This window comes from Vipera berus, assembly GCF_964194415.1.
Source record: "Vipera berus genome assembly, chromosome: 2".
Taxonomy (NCBI): Eukaryota; Metazoa; Chordata; class Lepidosauria; order Squamata; family Viperidae; genus Vipera; species Vipera berus.
Genome location: NC_138203.1, coordinates 125,894,138 through 125,916,411, shown reverse-complemented (window position 1 = coordinate 125,916,411; position 22,274 = coordinate 125,894,138). Strand labels below are relative to the sequence as shown.

Below are 22,274 nucleotides of genomic sequence, written 5' to 3'. Positions count from 1 at the left end.
TAGGATTGTCAGATCTTGTAACACCATAGATTCTTTGACATGCGTTTGTTTTTGGGGTAAATTTGAATGGAACCTTGGTAACCGCATGTTTCCAAGCAGACCGGACTCTTTAGTGGAAGCAAATTGAAATAAATAATCTAGATGTTCTTAATTGTTAAGAAATGGGACACATTCCGGTGTCATTTTGAACAACTATAGGGGAGAAAGCAGGCTTATTTGCTTCGGATGGCTTCCCTTAAGTCTTGCCATTGATTTAGGGCATTGTAAGATGGAGGACAGCTATACAAGGTGTGTCTTGCACCTGCAATGGGAGTAAAAATGCAGAATGTGACTATAGCTTTTTGAGAATGTTTTTTTAAGTAACTAACCCAACTTTTCTTGCCTTGGCATGCTTTAATAAGATACTATCATCCCCATATTTTCCGGCTAGCATGGTGGTTCTTTTATGGGCTGCAGGTTCTGGAGGGGTCAGTTTCAGTACATCCTGGTATTAAGTAAAAGAGCCTTGGATTAAATTTTAAGACTGAAGGAGCCTGGTTTAAAGAGATGCTTCAGAATCTTCATTCTTTCCGTGGTGGCCAAGCTGGAGTAAACAATGACCATGCAAAGCTTTATCTCCTATGATGGCTCTTACACATTAAAGCAATGCAAAATTTTATCAACAAGTCCAGTTTTTTTGGACCTGTATAGTCTTTCTCCTGCCAATTTGACACACTATTAAGTTTGGGAGATTTACGCACGTGTGAAACCACTTCAATTCAATGTTTCCCTTTTCTTTGACCTGGAAGTTGACCAAGAGTATCTTCCAGGCTGTGTTGTTCGCTGCCATTTATTAACTTTTCCCTGTCTTCTTGCCTGCCAGTCCAAAGCTGCCTACGTCCTCTTCTATCAACGCCAGGACAAAATCTGCCACCCAACTCCCCTCGCTGCATCCACGAGTACGTCTGCTTGCGGGAATGAGGAGGACTATGCTGCCTGCTGCTGTGATTCTCACTCTAAAGAGCTAGCAAATCGGGACTTCATGGATGTGGACTGACCTTCCCCTTGCTTCCCTTCTCCATCTGCAACAGGTGGACAGCCATATACCTTCCTTTCCTTGAACTGAAGGGAGCAGCTGGATTCTCTCCAAGGGCAACAGCTCCTCAGGCCTTGGAATAAGGGCAGGGCAGGGATGTAGGAGACCAGATAAGAGCCCCTTACCAGTACAAACAGACCTGCTATCTTCCTGTGTCCCAAAGTGCAAGGCTCATTAGCTCTGTGGAGGGGAAGATTTGATTACTCTTTAGAAGGCTTGTGCCTTACATCAACATAAGATGGCTGGGGGCAAATATAGGCTTCCTGGATTGTCTCCTCCATTCCCTTTTTTTTTTTTTTTACATCTCAAAATCGAGATGCTTTTATTAGCGCAAGCTTTCCTACGTGGAAGGAAACTTAAATGCATCATTTTTATGCTGGCTGTGCACTTCCCCCGCCCTCCATCTCCCACAGTATTAAGCCACTCTAATCGGGGTATTTGCCCTTGTTTTGCTGCTCGCGACTTCACGTCTTCACCTCCACTTCACCATTGCTGGTTCCTACGCTCTGGGAAGAGTTTGCGGGGATACTAACTCCTGTGTAGTCTGTGGCTAATTAGGACACTTTCCCCTTACCTCTGACACTGGAAAGATCTGGATAAATGGCCCCTCACATTCTTTCCTGACATTTATCTTCCAAGTGCCTCCTTTCAGCTCCCCAATTAAGCAATAATTCCGATATTGTCCTGCCTACCTTCCAGCGTCTGGTAGAAATCTGCATCTCACATGCATGTTTCTGAATTTCCTTGTATTATTCCTCCTTTCCAAAGCTTCTCTCCAGTTGTTAAGGTGACTGTGAGCCACTGAGTCCTAAAATCCTACTTTTTACTCTAGTATCTACACCTGTTTGGGAAGACAGAGCCATTTTCAGCCTGTCCTGGGCGGCAGTTCCCTTAAGCTAAGGACCTCAGGAGAAACCTAACTGCCAGCTCTTGAAGTTCCTTCTCAGTCGGCCTAATACCTACCAGGTGTATTTCCCCCCCCCCCCATTCAAGAAAAACTTTGGAATTCTTCCCTTTACTGAGTCTCTGCTGCCACTGCTGTTGCTACTTCTAGGCTCAGGGATTGCACTAGTTTGTAAATAGGTTTGTGTGTGCAATGCAGTGGATGGAATACAGCAGGAAGCAGTGTTGATCAAGCACAGGACACTCACTGTTGGCAGGAGCACATAGTGCATTTAATTACTTGAAGAGTTTGGAAGATTCATTTCTTCGTTTTAACTCTTTGAGCTTTTATTTCTCTTGAAGTTATCTTGCAGAAGAAAATATTTTTTGGCATGTGTACATAAAGTAACTTCTTTTAAAAGGCATATGGTCGCTCTTTTTTCCCTTGGTATGATCCCTTACAGCAGGGGTGTCAAACTCAATTTCATTGAGGGCCGCATCAGCATTGTGGTTGCCCTCAGGGGGCCGGGTGGGTGTGGCCAGGGTGGGCGTGGCCTACTGGGTGGGCATGGCTAGAGTGCGTATGGCCTACTGGGTGGGCGTGGCCAGCTCTACATCGTTCGCATCAAGGGTGCCTATGGGGGGGGGCTGGGCAGGAGTAGGACAGATCTCAGGGTCTCTGGCAGAAGGAGGGTCTCTGGGCCAGGGCCAAGGCAGTGGGGGCCGTTCCCTCACTGTTTCCAGGATGGCTTCACGGGCCACATGAAACCACTTCGCGGGCCGCATCCGGCCCCCAGGCCTTGTGTTTGACATGTCTGCCTTACAGGATGCACAATCGGTACATTTTTGCCTTGCCTTATTCCCCTTTGGGGGGCTTTGAGCCAAGGTCTGCGAAGGTTTGTCTTCTTCTTGTTTTGCTTCGGTCGGTACAAACCAAGAACATCCACATCTGATAGCTTCTCAGCTGGCATTCAACCCAGGCAATTGTAGCTCCTAACAACTGCAATCTAGATTTCCCTTTTGCTAGGTACTCTAGTGCCCACAAGAGTTCTGTCATTGCTGCGTTAAAATATGTGAACTCGGGATCTATTTAGTACCTCTTAGAATCTGTCCCTGAACAAACAACAATCGAGCAGGAAGAGTTGCAGCTACTTTGGTTTATTACCCAGTATTCTGCAATAGCACACACATTAAATTTCTACCTGAAGCCTCCAGATAACACTTATCACATTTTTTCCGTTGCTGCACACCAGGAAATGATAGTAGATGCTACTACATGCTTCAGCTCTTCGCAAGGTTTCTGAAACTGCTTCTTGATCAGACTGCTGATCATTGATTTTCAGCGCTCCCATCAGTACCTTTTGTCATTTAAATCAAGCACAGCTTCACAACTTTAGCACACCATGCACAACAGGTGGTCCTTGGCCACCAATTCCTAATGAACAGAGTGTTTCTGGGCACTGCTGTCCTGCTGTCCTGTACTCCAGATTGGTAGAGCTCAATCTGGCCTGGACATCCCGGTCAACGTGAGGTCCTGGGATATCAGCTGTTCCTCAACATCCTGAAGAGCCCAGTGGTGAGATACCAATTCCAAGGCTTCCCACTCAGCCTGAAAGAAAAAGAAAGGGTTTGTTGGTAATTTGGGGATCCAGCTCTCAAGTACTATTGCATCCACCAATGCCCTACCAACTTACAAGAGTGGCAGAACCAAAAGCCCAGGCTTCAAATTAAATGACTTTCACTAGACTTAGTTTTCACATTAAGAAAAAAAATGCGTGTCTTGGAAGTAATTTTTTTTTAAAAAATAAAATAAACGGTGAGTGGGAAGAGTGCCCAATTATCCAGAAAAAAGGGGCAAGGTTTTAAGTTGCAGTATTTGGAAGCATCTGTTTCTATAGTGGGAGTAACCACCCATTTGCCACCTACTGAAAGGGTGTTTTGTGATAGGCCATGTCTGCCTTGGAAGGCATTTTATGAAGATACTTGGCTCATGCTGTCAAAATTCCCTGTCTGCCCATTTCCTGAAAAAGATTACCTGTTCCTGTTATATATTAATCCAACATAATTTATTTTTTTTACTATATTTCTGGTTTATATGAAATAAGTTTGTTTTCCCATCTATTTCCTGACAGAGGTTATTCCGTTCCAAAGGAAATTTTAACAATCGTAATTAAACTGAAGTTCATATAGTGAGCTGAAAACCTATGGTCCTCTACAACTCTTGTAGAAGCCCGGTCAATATGGATAATGGTGAGGGATATTGGGAATTGCAGTTTGGCAATAGCTGAAGGCCCTTTGGTACCCGGTACCTATCTTACACTTTCAGTAGAATTATTCAGTGGAATAAAGAACCTTACTTTGAAGGCCTTGTTGGGATCTGGTGGAGCAGGAATATCTGGGCCCATGAACTGTACTTCGAGTTGACTTGGCTCTGCGGTTAAGGGAAAAAAGGTAAGTACGAATACGTGAGAATGAAAACCTATTTAGGCTAATTGGTAAACAAATGTTCTGCCAAAGGCAAAATGGAAACTAACATCACTCACTCAGCAGGCCACATTTTGGTAAGTGTAAGGTTTCTACATTATAGAAGAAGTAATAAGTATATTATGAGAGCATAATAGCCTAGTGAGATTTACTCTACGAAGATGTGTATACAATAAATCTGAGACTGTAGAACACTAAAAAGGTTTCCACTACTATAGCAGAGTGATATAGCAATCCCTGAAATCATTTCCCTGTAATTGTAAGGACAAAACAACTATAAAGTGCACATTCATAACTAGATAAGATGTACTCTTAAGAAAATTAGAATGAAGATATTACTGAATGCATGTGGAGAGGAAGGATATTTTCTTTGGGGCAAAGAATCAGGCAAAACAATAATGGTGAAATAATGAATCCTGCTTGAAAAGGTAATATAGACTAGACTGAAAGCTGAAATAAATAAAACCTAGTTCATATGCTGCACTCATGGTTTAGCTTAACCCAATTGCTAGATTCACGTAACACACTGATCCATAAAGCAATCATGCAAACTAAATTCATACCACGTGCCTAAGCTAAAATGTGGTTGGCTAGTTTGTGATTCAGTGCATCAAGTGAGCTTTTGTTATACCACAAACGAAGGTGGCAGATGCTGTTCTGCAAACAGGACTTGTAGGAGGCACAGCATCCTATTTCTGTAATCGTTTACAAAGCTACACTGTCCTCTCTAGCACTCTCACTGCTCAACTCTACTGTTTATGGAATGTTTTCTTCCTGTTTTCAGATTGCCGTTGGAATTGCAAGCATTGTATCCTGGTCTCTAGGGTGAGCTTGCTCCCTTGAAAGACTGCTAGGCCCACACGTGGTCCCTTCCTTTGAACAATTTCTCACCAGAGTCCTCTCTCAGCACGTGTCTGTGTATTTTCCGCAGACCAAAGACATTGAGGAAATACCAGGAGGCTGAACTCACCCTGGGAAAAGAACAGTTTTCAGTTAACTATCCTGAACGGCCTTCTTGCTCGCCAGTCCTCTACCCCGCAACCAATGTCCTTTTCCCATCTTGCCACCCAAAGGATTGGCTAGACCTGGGGCAGATGGCGGCTTACCACGAGGGATCCATGGAAGGCAGGTTAATTCCACGCTGCAACATGGGCTTGAATCGCAGGGTCAAGGGGAAGGGAACCTTAGCTAGAAGGTTGGGAGGGAGAGGGATTAGAGTTGCCTCCCCCTCCAAATTCTACTCTCACCCCTCAATCCCCAGCTCCCCAACTTTTCCAAATTGCTGTTCCTTGTTGCTTTAGATCTACAGATCAGATGAAAATCTCAACCAAAACTGCTGGACCATGTACTTCTTGCGGCTTTTTCCCCAAGGCATTCCAAACCTGACCATTATGTTGTTACAGTGGAAATGCTGCATTTTCTTTCCTGTATTACAAATTAATATGGGGAGATGCATGGCCAACCTAAGATTCAAGGTAGAAGCAAAGACAGGGAAACATTCCTGGTTCATGGTTCAGATGCTATAGTAGCAATCCCCAGGCTGTGCCTTCTGAGATGTGCTGAGCTAGCATGCTGGCTGAATAGTCCTGGGAATTGGGGTGTCAGCATATCTGGAGGGCAGCAAGCAACCAATCAACTCCTGCACTTCTACATTTGTAACACTATAAAACAGGATGTACCTCACGGACCAGCTAAACTTAAGAACTGTAAACCACATCATGCATTAGCAGAGTTATTGCTCCCCTCATCCATTTTTTCATTATTTTAATTAGTCATTCTTCAAATATTGTAGGTTGTAATAATTTTAACTTAATATTCACAAGCCTGAAGGAGACATTGAACAATAGAAAATATCAAATAAATAGGAAACTAAACACAAAATGCTTTGTCACTTAGTGACAAAGAGCCTTGGTGGAGCAGTGGGCTAATGCCTCCTTAAGTAACACCAGCTGCCTGCAATTAGTGCAGGTTCGCATCCCACCAGGCTCAAGGTTGACTCAGCCTTCCATCCTTCCGAGGTAGGTAAAATGAGGACCCAGATTGTTGGGGGCAATTAAGCTGACTTTGTAATAATGCCGCTTGGGGTGTGTGTGAAAGCCCTAATAAGCAGGCATATACATAGAATGAAGGCTACTGCTAAGCTTGTAAGCCGCCCTGAGTCTTCGGAGAAGGGCGGGATATAAATGGAATTAAAAAAAACAAAAAACCTCCCCTCAACGATTCCCCTCCACTCACTAGCCACAAAGCCAGAGAAGGCCCAGTTGATCCAGCCTCCAATGAGAATCATGGGCAGAACATCGATAAGGTTGCCCTTCATCATCTCTGTAACCATTGTGGGATCTAAAGGAAAGGAAATGTTAAATTAGAGCCCTAACTATGCAGTATAATATGTTTATCCGTATAGAAAAACTGCAGAATATTTAAGGGATATTAAAGTTAGCCTCCAAGTCAACTTTTACTTAGGCCTAGTTTTAAAAGTTTTGATCTGCAGTGGTTGTGTTTAGGTAATCCCTACTGTATTACTGTATCCCTACTGTATTACTCGTCCCAGCTTCTGCCAACCTAGCAGTTCGAAAGCACGTAAAAAATGCAAGTAGAAAAATAGGGACCACTACGGTGGGAAGGTAACAGCGTTCCGTGCGCCTTTGGCGTCTAGTCATGCCGGCCACATGACCACGGAGACGTCCTCGGACAAACGCTGGCTCTTCGGCTTTGAAACGGAGATGAGCACCGGCCCCTAGAGTCGGAAACGACTAGCACACATGTGCGGGGGAACCTTTACCTTTACTGTATTTAAATAATACAGGGATGGGGATGGCAATTTTGAACCATGGTAACCAAGGAAAATGTTTTGGTGCCCCACAGGGCTCTCTTCTGCTTCCCATGATTGGAAGAATGTGATCAAACACAAATGAATTTAATTAGCATAATACAGAGCTTTTCAACCAGTGGTACGGGTACCACCTGTGGTACATTGCCACCTGGCAGGTGGTACGCGACCATCCTAGAAAAGTGGTAGTGGGGGAGGCGTATGAGCTGAACCGGTGGCAGCACCGCACAAGCCTGAGCGAGAGACGGCTGGAGCTGCAGGGCTCAGCGGAAGCACCTGGATCAGCGGAAGCACCGGGATCAGCGCCAGGCTCCAGCTGGAGGTCGGCGCTGATCCTGGTGCTTCTGAGCCAAGAAGAAACTCCGATCAACAATGAAAACCTCGGACAGGAGGAAGAGTGCCGCCGGGAGGGCAGTGATGGCGGCACCTGTGTGAAGCTTGTGGCGCCGTAACCAGGATTGTGGCAATGCTGCCCCCAGTATGAGGCTTGCGCCACCCCCCCATGCAAGGATTGTGCCGCAGCCCACAGCGATGCCACCCTGGTGTGAGGCTTGCACCATGGCCCCTCACATAAGGTTTGTGGCAACGCCACTGCCCACGCAATACTAGCTGCGCTGCCATCTCCCGCACAACACTTGCGGCAACAGTGGCCAAGTGGCCATGGCTCCGTAGTCGGCTGCAGCCCACAGGTTGGGGACCTCTACTCTAAGTCATGGCAAAATTTGTGTTAGAAGGATGGAAAGTTAATAGAGAATACACACTCAATGGATGTCCCTACAAATCATGGAGTGTAATACTTGTGAATTTTCTTGACAACCTTCTGCCACACACAGAAGCAACATAGAAATATTTTCCGTAATAGAATCTAGAAGAGATCCTTAAGACAACATTGTTTAAAGCCTCCCCTCTTATGGGAGAGCCTTGGCTGGTTTATGTTACAGTGACAAAAGTGAGAAGGGTGGTAATCGAGCTTGTTGTCTAAACTGACAGCTCTATTTTGAGAAAGCTTCAGTAATAGCCATATACATCAGCTGGCTGGGGAATTATGGGAGCTGAAGTCCACATATCTTAAAGCTGTCAAGTCTGAAACACACTGACACACATCAAAATCTTTATAGTCAATATTGATGCCCTAAACTGGCACCCTTCCTACAGAATAACAATCTTTTCAACTAGGTCAGAAAGTGGCAAAAACTGGCTTGACTCCACTTAGCTGCCACTGCTACCTGCTCTGAGTACAAACCAGTCATCCTCGTTACCTGTCAGCGGGTTTCGGGACTGTAGTTTGCGTTTAGTTGTGCGAAAGAAGCCACTCTCAGAATTATTGAAGTAATGCTTGCGCATAAGAAAACCCTGGAAAAAATAAAAATAAAAAGAGGCCACAAAAATTGAGATGAAATTTGGGCTATTCAGAAAAATACACATAGTTCATGCTGATAGTCTCGTTTCTGGGTGCTTACAGTACTTCTCCGGCATTCTATTTGAAATCTTTAGCATACCTTACTTACGCAGAGCACTACTGGAGGTTTGCCTTCAGCTAGTCTCAAACTTCAATCCTATCCATCTAGATTTAGAAAGTAAGTGTTAGGAATTAAAGTCCTAACCTGGTTTGGGTGAAATACATATAATATGGTTGTGTACCTTTAAGAAGTCCCAGTACACTATCCTCTGTGCATTGCCAGCTTTGAATAAGGCATTCTGCACATTCTAATTTTTGTTTGGCATTAACAGTAAGTACACTGATAAGCCAGCTCTAATTCCAGATAAGCACAAAGGTTCATATAGTCTATAGCGTCATATTATGATGGATATCATTTTGATTTGGGGCATGGAGAGATGCATAGGCAAAGGTCAAATACTAATATAGGTAGGCTTATTAAATTAATAGTACTACCAGAGCAATTTACAAAACAAGAACAACCTTAAATAAAACCAGCAACAAATCCAACAATTCTGGAATAATGGAAGACAGTAATAATACAGAAGTTAAAATAAGGTTCATTAAAACAGTATCCAAAAACAGTCTTGGTCCAGGAACAGTTGTTATTCGAGAGAATCTGAGGTAAGTATCACAAAACAGCAGCAGCAAAATCCACTTTGATTATGTCTGTTAGTTCATTCTGCATTCTTAGTAAAGTTCTGGTTTTGATACAAACAAGCACATGCAGCTTGAAATGCCTAGAAGCTTCTGATGGGTATCTGCCAAAATCTGTCTAAGGTTCAAGAAGAGGCTGACTTCATTCTCTCACCTGATGAGTTAGGAACCGTCCATTTTCTCTCAAGAGGCGGCTACGAGTCAGAATTTGCCTGACAGATAGAGCACTCAGTTCAGTTGTAATAATAACAGAATTTGCTAGCCCAAGAGATGATCTGATATGCAAATCCAGATATATCGTCAAAAAACATACTATTCCCATACACAATCCACCATCTGCATACAGTTGTTCAAGATGGCATTTTAAAGGCATGGATGAAGTAGTCTATGAAATTTAGTCATAACTGGGTCCCTTGGAATCCCATGCATTATTAGAGATATTGTAAGAGAAAAGCTTTGTTGGTATCAAAAATGAGAAGTCCTTTTAATAAAATGTGACAGTTTTAAAAGGTGTTAACTAGACTCCTTGATTTTTGCGGTATTATGGGAAATGTTGCGTGATTCCTACTATGACTTCCCCCAGTATATTTTTGCAGCTGTTAGTTGACATGGTTCAAATGTCTTTAACATGACACTGGAAATAGGCAATTAAAAAAGAGGGTTGGTATGCAAGTCTTCTTTGCCTCCAGAATTCCTCATGATCAGCAAAATAACTTTATTCAAGAAGCATTGTATATTTTACAACAGCTTCATATACTTGCCTTTATGAAGTCAGCATCCTATGCCTTTACATAGGATATTATTGGAAGCACTTGGGGAACCGTAGAGTTGCATTATGGAGACATGGTATTGTAAGTGATTAAAAAACAATGGGCTTGCCTTGGATCTGGGTTTTATTAATGTGTTTTAACCTATTTTAATGTGTTTTAACTAATTGTAAGAATTGTGGGCATTCTGTTTAATTCTCTTTTAATTTTTGTATTTTTGTATTTTGTATTTTGTCTTTTAACAAGTACTGCCCTGTTCACCGCCCTGAGTCCTTCGGGAGAAGGGCGGTATACAAATAAAATTAATAATAATAATAATAATAATAATAATAATCTTCACAATACCTAGTATATTGTATAACTGAAAATATTTACAGGCTTCCATGAATATTTCTGAAACTTTTCAAAATGTTTCAAAAGAAATATCCCCAAATATTTTTATAAGGAGTACAATACTTGTGTACTCCTTAAAAAGGGGAGAGGGAAATGCAAGGAATATTGAAATATGTTCATAATCTTTTTCTATTTAATGCACCAATTATAAATCATTAATAGGCTGTGCAGGTTTGTATTTTTTTCTCTATCTGGAATGAGAGCTGGTTTTTAAAAAAATGAGTATAATGTTCTCGATGTTTGACCCCGACTGTAGCTTGCTGAAAATCCATTTTTCACAAAGACACCATGAAGAAACAGGTAGTATCCTCTTTAGTGCTCTTGAGGAAGTTTGTGGAAGACAGTTTAAGAAATACAGGTTTATATTGTTACTGTTTGCTCACTCTTAGCTGAGAACCATCAAAGAGAAAAAGGTTGTTGCTCCCTAATTATGAAACTTTTTTTTTGGTCTAAGGTCTCTTCAACCCTTCACCCTCTTTTTCAAGAAAGATGAAAAATATCTTTGCTTCAGACTGAGATTAAAAAGGGGGGGGGGGTTTGCAGGCTGTAAGCCTGCTCTACTATTGTGGTATTTATTGCTGCCGGTGGGTATTTTGATTTTACAGTATTACTGGATTTATATTAAACAGAGTCAGGTTTTGACTATAGGTAGTCCTCAACCTACGACCACAATTAGGCTCAAAGTATTTGTTCTTAAGTGAGACATTTGTTAAGTGAGTTTTGTCCCATTTTACAACCTTTCTTGCCACAGTTGTTAAGTGAATCACTGCAGCTAATCAGTTAGTACAGGGATCCCCAACCCATGGTCTGTGGACCGGCACTAGGCCGCAGCATGCCAGCAACCGGGCAGTGCAAACAAGTGAATCCCCATCCATGGGATTCAGGCAGCACACAAAACCACATCCCCTGTGGTCCGCGGAAAAATCTTTCTCCATGGAACCAGTCCCTGGTGGCAAAAAGGTTGGGGGCCTCCGAGTTAGTAACTGAGTAAGTGAATCTGGCTTGCCCATTGACTTTGCTTGTCAGAAGGTTGCAAAAAGGGATCACATGACCCTGGGACACAGCAAGGTTCATAAGTATGAAGCCACTGCCAACCATCTGAATTTGATTACGTGATCACGGGGATGCTAGAAAGGTGGGAAAATGGTCATAAGCCCCTTTTTTCAGTGCCTTGTAACTTTGAACGGTCACTAAACGAGCTGGTGTAAGTTGCAGACTACCTGTTCTTAACCAGTCTGTGTTCCTACTTTTGGCATACTGGCTTGGGAATTCTGGGATTTGAAGTCCACACATTTGAAAGTTGCCAAGTTTGCAAAAAAAAAAAAAGCAACACAAAAAAAACCGTCCAAGAAATAAGTAGCAACCCCCACTCAAGAATTTATCTTGCCAAGTGCGACAGGATCCTCGGGCCTGACCACTCTATCGGGCTCACGTCTCTCGCCTCTCCCTCCCCGTCCTTTTAAACCGGAGGTCTCCAACTTTGGCAACTTTTAAGACTTGTGGACTTCAACTCCCAGCTGCGCCGGCTGGGGAATTCTGGGACTTGAAGTCCACAAGTCTTACCAAGTTGCCATGGTTGGAAGAGCGCTGCTTTTAAACCAGGGGTCTTCAAACATGGCCCTTTTATGACTTGTGGACTTCAACTCCCAGAATTCCTCAGCCAGCATGCCTGGCTGAGGAATTCTGGGGGTTGAAGTCCACAAGTCATAAAAGGGCCATGTTTGAAGACCCCTGGTTTAAACCCATTGGAACGCGTCGGCGCGTCCTTCGCAAGCCCTTCCCCGCGGCTCACGTGTCTTGCCGTTGCTCAGGCCAGGCCGGCTGGCGCTCGCCGCGCAGCAACTTAGCCAGGCGCAGCCGCAGAATCCCCACAGCCAGCGCGATCCAGGCCACGGGCAGCAAAATCCAGAAGCGAATCGAAGGGTCCAGCCGCAGGTCCGGCACCGTCATGGCGGGAGACGGCGAGACCAAGGGACCACCCCTGAAATTCACGGGAGGGGGGGGGGTTCAAACGCGATGGCGTCACGTGACGTATCGCGACGGGTTGTTTTTTGCCTTTACGGAGGCGGGGGTAGGCGTGGCCTGCGCGTGACGCACCGGGCCCGCGGGCCGCCAGTTTGACCCTCCGCTTAGTACAGGGGTAGGCAACCTCGGCTCTTTTATGACCCATGGACTTCAACTCCCAGAATTCCTGAGTCAGCATAGCTGACTCAGGAATTCTGGGAGTTGAAGTCCATGAGTCATAAAAGAGCCGAGGTTGCCTACCCCTGGCTTAGTAGTACTTGTTCTAAGACGGAAAGGGGCGGGAGCTCCGCGCAACCGGAAGCGTCGTTCACTTCCGGTGTCGCGTTTACGTCCTTTATTATGGGTCGAAAGGACGAATGAAAACTGAAGGGAGGCTCGGGGTAAAGGAGGAATGGCGCCCTCCCGTTGCTATCAAAAGAGAGGCTGATTTTCCTCTGAAACTCGTAGGAGCAGACTAGTTGCCCTTCGTTGGTGCCCCTCTTCCCTATTTCGCGGCCTCTTGTTGGAAAGCAAGCGCCATAATATCTGGAAGTTCACCAGGTCGGGCGAGTCCGCCGCCCCGTGATGTCGCGCGGTTAAGCAGTGGGAAAGTAAAACCACTTGGCCTCGTCGTCGGACGCCGGAGCGGAGAGGGCAAAAGTCACTCCCTTCTTCTAGCTCCCTCCCTTTCTGACGTGCTCGGAAGCGAGCCTGAGTCTGAGGAGAGCCTAACCTCGCTTTTAAGTCGCACGAGCCCGGAAGTGGAGAAGGGGCGGGCTCCCTGGTGCTGCTTCTCGTACAGCGACCTGTCGGAGCTGCTTTTCTAGCTTTGTAAATCGCACACTTGGCCTCTTTGAGTTTTCCAGAAAGGGCTAGGAATTCTGCCTTTTCCTTATTATTTTTATTTTATTTTTATTTATTTTAATTCCATTTATATCCCGCCCTTCTCCGAAGACTCAGGGCGGCTTACAAGCTTATACCTGAATGTGTATTTATGGTTTTCATGGGCTGACCTGGTGTGGGTTAAATATTCAAATTAGATAGCTATGAAAACTGCCGGGGAAGAGGGAGAATGATGGGCCATGTAACATGGGGTGCGTACAGGTTTTTTTGTAGGCAATACAAAATATCATTTGAAAAAACATATCTGGTGGACTATCGTTTCAAAATCTGTTTTTTTTTTCCTTTCCCACTTATAGGTAATATTTTTTTCCAATTAACTATATTTTTTCCCCATCCAGGACCTGTTTACTAATATTTTCTGTGGAAGTCTCATGGTGATGCTTAGTGAACAGCAGCTACATGAGAAGGTGCTTCAATATGAAGCATTTATCAGTGATGTTTTGCAGAGAGACCTTAAGTGAGTGATTTTTAAAAAGTAATCCCTTTCCAAGTCCACCTTTTAACAACCTCACTTCTGTTAACCGCTTATATGTCATGCTTTCTAAGTCTCTCTCAGTCATTCATATTGATATTTCAGACATTGATATTTCCCTACACAGGAAAGTGTTGGAGCAGCGAGATGAGATTTATGAAAAAATTGCTCAGTATTTGCAACTCAAGAACATTATTGAACGTTTACAGGTAATTCAAAAATCTTTCCAACCAGTTTATAGTACTTTGCAATCATGTGATGTACTGGTCTGTTGTAGTAGACACTAGGAGATAATAATTAAGAGCTGCTGTACCCCAGGTAAATTTGTTATTTTCTTTTAGGAAACAGGAAACCAGGAGCTGAAAACTCAAGTGGATCTGGGCTGCCATTTTTATGTTAATGCAGAAGTGTGAGTAGCTCACCAATCTTCTATGTATCCAATGCCATACAGCTTTCTAGTCTTTTATGTTTTTATATGTTCTGCACCTTTTGAGAAATTCAGTTAAAAGCACTATTATTATGACTTTCTCGAGACACCAACAGGTAAAATTGTAAAAGTTGAAATGAGTCAGAGGGCTATTTAGTCCAATTTTCTCTTGCAAGAGAAGTGTTCTTCATGTATCTACTAGCAGTTATTTTTTTGCAGTGGCAGTCAAATCATTTTATTCACTGTGACAGTTTATTTACTGATTATTTAATTTTCTTCATGATTAAGAAGGCTGCACTCCTTCAGTGACTTCCAGTCATACAGATGTTAAAGTCTGAAGGATTTAATGAAGTGAAATAGAAATGATAATATTTTGTGAAATTAGACATAAAGCACTTTGAAATTTATAAGTGATTATTATTGGTGATGATCATTCTTCATAAAACTAATTTTACCTACCTGTGTGTGAGCGATAGGTTTGAAGAGTTTCGGATAATAAAGAGTATCTGGAAGACAATAAACAAATTGCATGCTAAATTAATATTTATCTGGACTGGCATCCTGTTTTTCACAGAGATGAAAATAATGAAGTCAATGAAAATAAAACAATTTAACAAAATATTTAATAACTATAACATAATACACTTAACACCCCTACTCATTGATTTGTTACTAAAAACCTTTTGTAGCTGTTAAAAATCTGGCTATTGTCACTGTAAACTTGGGATTTTCATCTGCAAGTAAACAGGTATACAGGTAAGTCCTTGACTTACAACAGTTCATTTAGTAACCGTTCAAAGTTACAACGGCACTGAAAAAAGTGACTTATGAGCATTTTTCACACTTACAATCTTTGTAGCATTCCCCATGATCATGTGATTTGCAACTGGTTCATACTTATGATCATTGCTGTGTCCAAGGTCATATGATCACCTATTGCAAGCTTCTGACAAGCAAAATCAATGTGGAAGCCCAGTTCACTTAACAATTGTATTACTAACTTATCAACTGCAGTGATTCATTTAACGGTGGCAAGAAAGGTCATAAAATGGGGCAAAACTCACTTAACAAATGTCTCCCTTAACAACAGAAATTTTGGGCTCAATTGTGGTTGTAAGTTGAGGACTACCTACATTTACTCAGAAATATCTCATCCTGGTTTGGATTTTAAAATAGGCCAAATAACTTCCTGCCAGAGATTCTTAAAAACATTCACAATAGAACACAATTATCAGATTTTTATAATTGTCATAATTAATAATCACTGATAGTTCCAATTTTTCCAGATTTATCAATTTCCTACTGAAAACTATTTTTCTGTCTTGATTCTCCCACCATTGGATGCCTCTATATTGGCCCAACCGTATGTTTTTCTTAACCCTAAACACTTCTTAAAAGGTTGAGATCTCTCATTAGAAAAAAACAGAAAATTAAAATTCTTCTCTTTAAATGTAAGGAAAGAATAGCACAATAGGGTTCTCAAGTTAAAAATTTTAAAGTAATCTCTGCTGAGTTCTTGTAAATGATTTCCTATTTTGTTAGGCTGTCATAGCACAGCTGTGAAGACTGATCTTTATTTACAGAGCATCATTTATATACTGTATGCTGTAATTTGCCGGCTAATCCCAAAATAAAACATCCAGCTTTTTTCTAAAGCCATAATTTTCATGTTGTATTGCAAGAAAACTCTTGTTGTATTGTAGAAAGCTCTACATGAAGTGTGAAAAATGACTTAATCAAAGATTCTTTTTGGACTAATGGGTAAATCTGCTGAGGAGATTGCCTGCAATTTATCTGTATGATTTGGACTTTTGATCTTCCATCCTCTCAATCAGGAACCATGCTCAGAATGATGAGTCATGCACTCAGGCTATTCTTGGTGGTAAAATATTCTGGAGAAAACTCTGGGTTGCACAACAAAATGTTTTTAGATTCAGGTGTTTTTTTAAAATACATATAATACATTACATATATTTATATGTTGTCCATCCTGTGATCTGAAATGAGTCTGCTAGTTTAGGAAACATTGTTTTTAACAAATGATAATAAAAATTAAAAAGAAGATGGAACACTGAAAAAAAAATCAGAAGAGAGACAAGCAGTCTTGTCTTTTCTCCTCCCTCCCCTCACCCCCTCTGTCAGAATATGCGTCTGAAGAGAATTTAACTCTTTTAGCCAAATTTCCCTGTGTGGGAAAAATATTTAAATTTCCTTTTTCAGCCTGGGAAAATATGATATAAAAATGTTCCCAACTTTTCCCTAAATTTTAGTGCCATGAAATTTACAAATTCATTATAAATGATTTGTGGATATTTTATCCCCAGATGAGCCCATGCTTGGTTAAGAACAAAAGGTTGTGCTTTGAAAGATAATGTGCAGAATGAGAGCCAAATTTAGGCTGCTTTCCTGCTAGCGTTGCCCAGTATAAAGACAGGTGGCTGAGTGTGAAATAACGCTTCTTTCTTTCCCCTTCATTATAGCAGAGGACCGAGGATAGTGTGAACACACATTAGCTGTAAGCAGAAAGGGGTTGTGTTTGCCAAACACAAACACAGTGAAGAAAAGCTGGCTCCAGAAATGTTTAAATACAACTTTATAGGTTTCTGTACAAGAATGAAAAATATTTAACAAAGAGAGATCATTGTTGATGAATAAGATAATCTCTCAGATCTTGAATGATTAAAATAAATTGTCTTTAAAATAAGTTACTCTTTTCCAAAATTACTTACATATAGTCCTTGACTTACAACAATTGGGACAGGAATTTCTATCGGAACAATTGTTAAAGTGAGTCATCATGTCACCAGAACCGGGTTTACATTTATTTTTACCTATTAGGTAAAAAAAAACAACTACCATTTTAGATAAGCAGTTGATTACATTTGTTAAGCAAATCCAGCTTCCCTATTTGACGTTTTTTTGTCAGAAATCAGCTGGGAAGATCACAAATTATGATCATGTGACCGGAGGGTGCTGTGACAGTTGCAAGCGTGAAGACAAATTGTAAATCACTTTTCCCAAGGCCATCCTAACTTTGAACCATCATTAACTGATCGTAAGTCAAAGACTACCTGTAATTGCTATCTTCATATATAACCCACACACATGAGCACGTTTGTCTCCTTCCACAGGATATGGAATATGGAGCTGCCTTGGGAAGGGGAGAGGAAAGAAGATTAACTGAATAAGACAAGGGGAAGAAGTAGCTGGGAAGAACAGAAAAAAACCCATTAATAAACATAAACAAAGGGCTAAATTCGCTAGAAAATTGTTATTGCATACTATTATAGTTCTTGCCTTTTCTTTTCAACAAGTTCTTCTTTTACCATCCATGAATGTTGAGCCACCCTTAAAAAGTATTGGTGGCTTAATGGACAGTATGGCACTCTTTTTCTGTGTCATCCTGCAATGTTTTTTTGGTATAAATGTGTAATATATTGGAAAAATAACTTCACATGTATATGTTTGTGGGAGCAGGGAAGTACAACAATTTATAGAAAAACAATGTACAAAGTCAACTCTTTTTTTCACTTGGTTTTCCTGCTCTTAGATCTTTTTTCCTTTCATAGGAAAAAAATTAACTCATCTTGTTACTTTCGGTTATACTGCTTTCACCTAAATATTTCAAAACTGGAAAAAGAAACACCGGATGCACAGCAGATGGCAGTATCTAGCTGGCCTTGACTAATCCAAAAAATGCTAAATAGGAACAGATCTGGATAGGAGACAACCAGGAAATCCTGGATCTGGACCCTAGATAGGGAAGCTTGAAAAAAGTTCCAAATAAAGACAGTGGTAAACCATTTCCATTTTGCATCCGACAGCTAATATTCATATAGTTACCCAGAGGTTGATCTCAACTGAAGGAAATCTATTGTACTACATTGTATGCTTTGTTTACTTTATTCCGTTTTCGTCTTGGTTTATTATCTAACTAATTTAAGTATATTCTACCTCAACACGGTATAGTTTACATCTCAAATCTTCCTGGTGTCTTGCCAGTTTATCCCTTAATGAAGAAAATAGGGAGAGAGAGAGAGAGCTCATTTTCTCTGAGACATACTTGCAATTTTCCTTCAGGATATAAATTATGATTGGATTTACACGATAGGCAACCATGGTTTCCTTAGCCTTTATTAAAGAAATCACAAATGGCTAGGTCTGTACAGTTCGAAATGACTAACTCGTGTAATTTAGTAAAACGTGTAACCTGAACTTTTATAGTGTCGTCAGCAGACAGAATCCCAGTTGCTGTTGCTGTCATCTCTGTGGCCACATTAATGCCAATTGTACTCCCTTTCCTTTTCCTGCTTGTAGGCCTGATACCTCCACCTTATTTGTAGCTTTGGGTTATGGGTTCTTTGTGGAACTGACTCTACCAGAGGCGCTAACCTTTATTGAGAAGAAGACCAAGTTGCTTACTGAGTGAGTAGAAGAATTGAGTCTTTATATTTTCTATTCTCACCACATCACTGAGAGATGCTTTGCTCTGTTGTGTCTGTTTGGTAAAACCTGGGGATAGTATCCTTCTCTAGCTGTTCTACAGTAGCATGTTTTCTGACTGCTGTAAGCAGAACAAGATGCTTGAATGTAGGTAGAAGATGAGACCAGATTATAGTATAGCCAGTCTTTTTTTTATAAATATTTGATTCATTAGAACTATTCTTCTAGGGCAGGGGTGTCAAACTGCCGGCCCTCGGGCCAGACGTGTCACCAGGAAACCACGCCCATCCCATTGCCGGCAATGGATAAAAAGCTCCGATACATCGCGCGACGTCATGTGACATTGCAAGTTTGACATGTCCTAGGGCAGGGGTCAGCAACCTGAAACAGTGAAAGAGCCACTCGGAACCGGTTCCCTCACAAAAGGAAAAACTGGGAGCCGCAAAAAATGTGTGCACATGCGTGTACATGCGCGCATGTGCAGAACAGGGTTTGACTGAAGAGTGGAGCCAAGGTGAGATATGCACCTACCCTGCATATTTGAATTGATTGGCTGAACTTTTTTAGTCCCACTTTTTTTTTTGGACTGCACATGGCAGAGGACTGGGAGCCGCAGGAGACAGCTGAAAGAGCTGCATGCGGCTCCGGAGCCACGGGTTGCAGACCTGTGTCCTAGGGCATGTACATATTAGTGGCTTAAAATGGTTAATAGTCACTCTTTGGCACAGAAAAATCCGCAGTTTATTGCTCTGCGTGAGGCAAAGGAATTTTAACACGTCATCACCCATCAGAAAAATACATTTGCAGGGTTTGGAAAGAATGCCATCTCATATGAATTAATGTAAACGAAGTGCATATTTATAGCATTGCTATAAACCATGCAGCTATCTATCATTAGTCATTGCTACATCTTTACAAAGTAATACTGTATTTATAAAGTGAGGAAATTGGAAGGGCAAGGAGGCTGCAAGCGTATGATTAGAAGCAAGATTGGCTCCTAAACTGGTTTTTAGTGCACTTTCTGAATCTGGAGTATAATTTTGCTAATTGGAATATATCCTTAAATACCAGCCATTAGTGGGATTTTTAAAAAATTCTTTCCCCCTATTCAGACCCTGCTTCTATCAGCTGGCTCACGAAATGACTTACAGTAATGCAAGCATCCACTGCATTTAAAAAGTGCCTTTCTATAAGCGTAAAGGCAATTTCCAACCACAGATGATGGAAAATAGTTCATTTGTAGAACGGGAATGGTAACTGAATTGTAATGATAACCAAACTAAATTAAAACTAAACCACAATTAAAATAATTTCTTTGCAATGTAGAATTGGAAATGGGCAGTGAAGTGACACCAATAACTTGGATACTTTTGAAAATGCGAGAGCCAGTTCTGTGAAGGATGAGCCTGAATTGTGGACAGCCATGCTCTGCGTCATAGCTGGACATGTCCTCTTCGATAGGCTCCAGCAAACTATAAAATACAGAGCTGAGCAAGCATAGATGGATTCTCTTGTGCAAAAACAAACATACCCTCCCTTTCTTTTGTGTTGCTTGTATTTTGTGTTCTTGTATTCAGTGGAGACTGCATTCTTATTCATATTCAGATAAATTTTCCAGCACGCACTATAAAAACAGTTTCTCCCTGTATGCCATATTGTCTTCATCAATAGGTGGTCAAGAGCTGTTATAATTTACTAGGCCAACCCTCCCTTCTCCATTACCTCCTGTGGATTTTTTCCTGTGTTTTTTTTTAAAACAGGCTCAGTGAAACTCTTACTAAAGATTCTGCCAGAATAAAAGCCAATATCCGGATGGTTTTAGAGGTAATGGGATGTGGTCAACAAAGTTTTTACTTTGGGGGGGAGAGATGGGGGGATGTGGTAGACGGCATTCATTCTTCTGGCAGGCAGAGCAAGAAATGATGGTGGGTTGGAATTAACTACACTTGAAGAGCGTTGCACAGAATGAGGAAAAGCTGCTCTTCCCTAGGGCAACGGTTCTATGACTGACTTCCCCAAACGGCAATGTTTGGCAAATGTATTGGAAGGCTTTTTTCCCTTGTCCATAACTCGTGTGATCATGTACCATGGAGACTGAAGAGGTTAGGTGCTTTGGTCCCCTACCAGATCAAGAAAGCTCCTTGATGGGACAAGGAGGATATTTTTTTTCTAACCTAGTTTGGGATCATTATTATACTGTGAAAAAGAAATAAAAGGAATCAGTAGAGAAACCTGAGTCTTGTCTTATCTTTTCTTTCTAAAGGGATTACGTGAACTGCAAGGTTTCAGAGATCTGCCTGATGAGAACAGAAGGGACGTTTTCCTCTAGGTATCCACCTTCTACGATCCACAGGGCATAATTCTGGTTTTCTAGAAGAAAATTTGATTATGGATTTCTTGCTGCAGCCGGGGCTGCACACATGACAAGAAACCCTGGTGAACGAGAGACAGTGACACGAGGTAGTGATGGGGAAGGGCAGCTCCACTTTTAGTGAGGGTGTTAGGGAGGGAACTGGTTCCAATTTTAGGGTGTTTTTAAAAAAAATAATTGTATTAATAATAAAGATTCCGTATTTGTGCGGGACTCTTGTCTTCCTTCCATTTTCACTATAGGTTGCATTCAGTTGTGCTTTAAAGTTTGTAAGAATAACTTGTGTTTTATTTGTGCCAAGGTGACATCCTTACTAGTTACTTTTCCCCTTTGTTTGTTTTATGATATCTTTATTTTTTTCTATCAAAATAAATAAAATATAAAAAGTAAAAATAAGATATTTGTATAAGATTTATAGAAAGATTTCATGAATGTCTTTTGACATTTGATAGAATTGAACAATCTTGGTATTGTGATATTTTAGCATGGAAGAGAGGCTCACCCTTTCAAAATGTAACTGCCATCAATCACACTCCTCAGTTGTAATTTTTCAAGTTAACACCCTGGAAAAAAGTTAATTGCAATGCCCGTATACAAATCAGTGATACCACTGCATCTGGTATATTGTGAATACTTCTGGCCACCGCATGTGATAAAGGATATTCCCATGCTGGAAGGACAGTGCCTCCAAATACCTCTTGCAGAAGAACAGGGTGGAATATTGAATGAAGGGTATGTCTCCATTTTCTTCTTGCAAACGTTCCAGAGGTATATGACTGGCCACAGGGAGAAACAAAAGAGCTGACAAAATCGCCTTTGACCATATCCAGCAGAGCTATTCTTATCTTAAAGGAATTTTTCCTGTCCTGATTATAAAATATTTATTCCCATGTATAAATGAAAAACAAAGGTAATTGAAACTGATGAGCTGGGGCTGTCTAGAGGAACACCTGATTTACCTACGTCTTACTCTAGTGACTCCTTTCACATAACGCTTTCCACCCGATTCATGAGATATCCCATTTTCTAGGTAAACCTTCCCCTTTTTATCACAATTTTCATAGCTCAATCTGACCAACATTAAACCATACACTGTTCAAATAGGCTGGATTTGCCCATGTTAAGCAA

At 41.5% G+C, this 22,274-nt stretch overlaps 3 protein-coding genes across 7 annotated transcripts in view; 2 read left to right on the top strand and 1 right to left on the bottom strand.

The window, feature by feature from the left end:
* Nucleotides 1–2,382, top strand: part of USP11 (ubiquitin specific peptidase 11) — a 39,424-nt gene extending 37,042 nt beyond the window's left edge. Inside the window, exon 21 of the mRNA XM_081319450.1 lies at nt 863–2,382. Coding sequence (XP_081175576.1) covers nt 863–1,036 — 174 coding nt within the window. The 3' untranslated portion in view covers nt 1,037–2,382. The remainder of the gene's footprint in view (nt 1–862) is intronic.
* LOC308663209 (ER membrane protein complex subunit 3-like) lies at nt 1,090–12,520 on the bottom strand. 4 transcript variants are annotated; one of them, XM_081319461.1, is made up of 9 exons: nt 12,319–12,520; nt 9,521–9,578; nt 8,531–8,624; nt 6,677–6,781; nt 5,548–5,629; nt 5,333–5,412; nt 4,315–4,388; nt 2,777–3,566; nt 2,298–2,414 (listed from the first exon to the last, which is right to left on the bottom strand). In XM_081319461.1, exons 1-8 carry the CDS (start codon nt 12,474–12,476, stop codon nt 3,456–3,458), a joined length of 762 nt encoding a protein of 253 aa, XP_081175587.1. In that variant the 5' UTR covers nt 12,477–12,520; the 3' UTR covers nt 2,298–2,414; nt 2,777–3,455. The 4 variants fall into 4 exon arrangements, with proteins under 4 accessions (XP_081175585.1, XP_081175587.1, XP_081175584.1 ...); XM_081319459.1 differs by lacking the exons at nt 2,298–2,414; nt 12,319–12,520 and adding an exon at nt 1,090–1,255 and having other exon boundaries at nt 3,160–3,566; nt 9,521–10,491; XM_081319458.1 differs by lacking the exon at nt 12,319–12,520 and having other exon boundaries at nt 9,521–10,491.
* A 351-nt stretch (nt 12,521–12,871) lies between these two features.
* On the top strand, nt 12,872–21,354 carry UXT (ubiquitously expressed prefoldin like chaperone). 2 transcript variants are annotated; one of them, XR_014025315.1, is made up of 8 exons: nt 12,872–13,091; nt 13,772–13,890; nt 14,033–14,114; nt 14,247–14,314; nt 18,650–18,757; nt 19,004–19,289; nt 20,536–20,599; nt 21,039–21,107. XR_014025315.1 is itself a non-coding variant. In XM_081319464.1 (7 exons), the coding sequence occupies exons 2-7, from the start codon at nt 13,805–13,807 to the stop codon at nt 21,102–21,104; spliced, it is 474 nt and encodes a 157-aa protein (XP_081175590.1). In that variant the 5' UTR covers nt 12,872–13,091; nt 13,772–13,804; the 3' UTR covers nt 21,105–21,354. The 2 variants fall into 2 exon arrangements, 1 of the variants encoding a protein (XP_081175590.1); XM_081319464.1 differs by lacking the exon at nt 19,004–19,289 and having other exon boundaries at nt 21,039–21,354.
* Nucleotides 21,355–22,274: the final 920 nt, after the last annotated feature.

What these genes read in the sequence shown, in the direction of transcription:
- LOC308663209 (XM_081319459.1), bottom strand. Translation starts at nt 9,739, where the DNA reads ATGCCTTTAAAATGCCATCTTGAACAACTGTATGCAGATGGTGGATTG. An exon ending in GTCCCGAAACCCGCTGACAG is followed by an intron (nt 6,782 to 8,530) that starts GTAACGAGGATG and finishes CCTTTCCTTTAG; the next exon opens with ATCCCACAATGGTTACAGAG. An exon ending in CCTTCCATGGATCCCTCGTG is followed by an intron (nt 5,413 to 5,547) that starts GTAAGCCGCCAT and finishes TTCTTTTCCCAG; the next exon opens with GGTGAGTTCAGCCTCCTGGT.
- UXT (XM_081319464.1), top strand. Translation starts at nt 13,805, where the DNA reads ATGGTGATGCTTAGTGAACAGCAGCTACATGAGAAGGTGCTTCAATAT. An exon ending in ACATTATTGAACGTTTACAG is followed by an intron (nt 14,115 to 14,246) that starts GTAATTCAAAAA and finishes ATTTTCTTTTAG; the next exon opens with GAAACAGGAAACCAGGAGCT. An exon ending in ATATCCGGATGGTTTTAGAG is followed by an intron (nt 20,600 to 21,038) that starts GTAATGGGATGT and finishes TTCTTTCTAAAG; the next exon opens with GGATTACGTGAACTGCAAGG.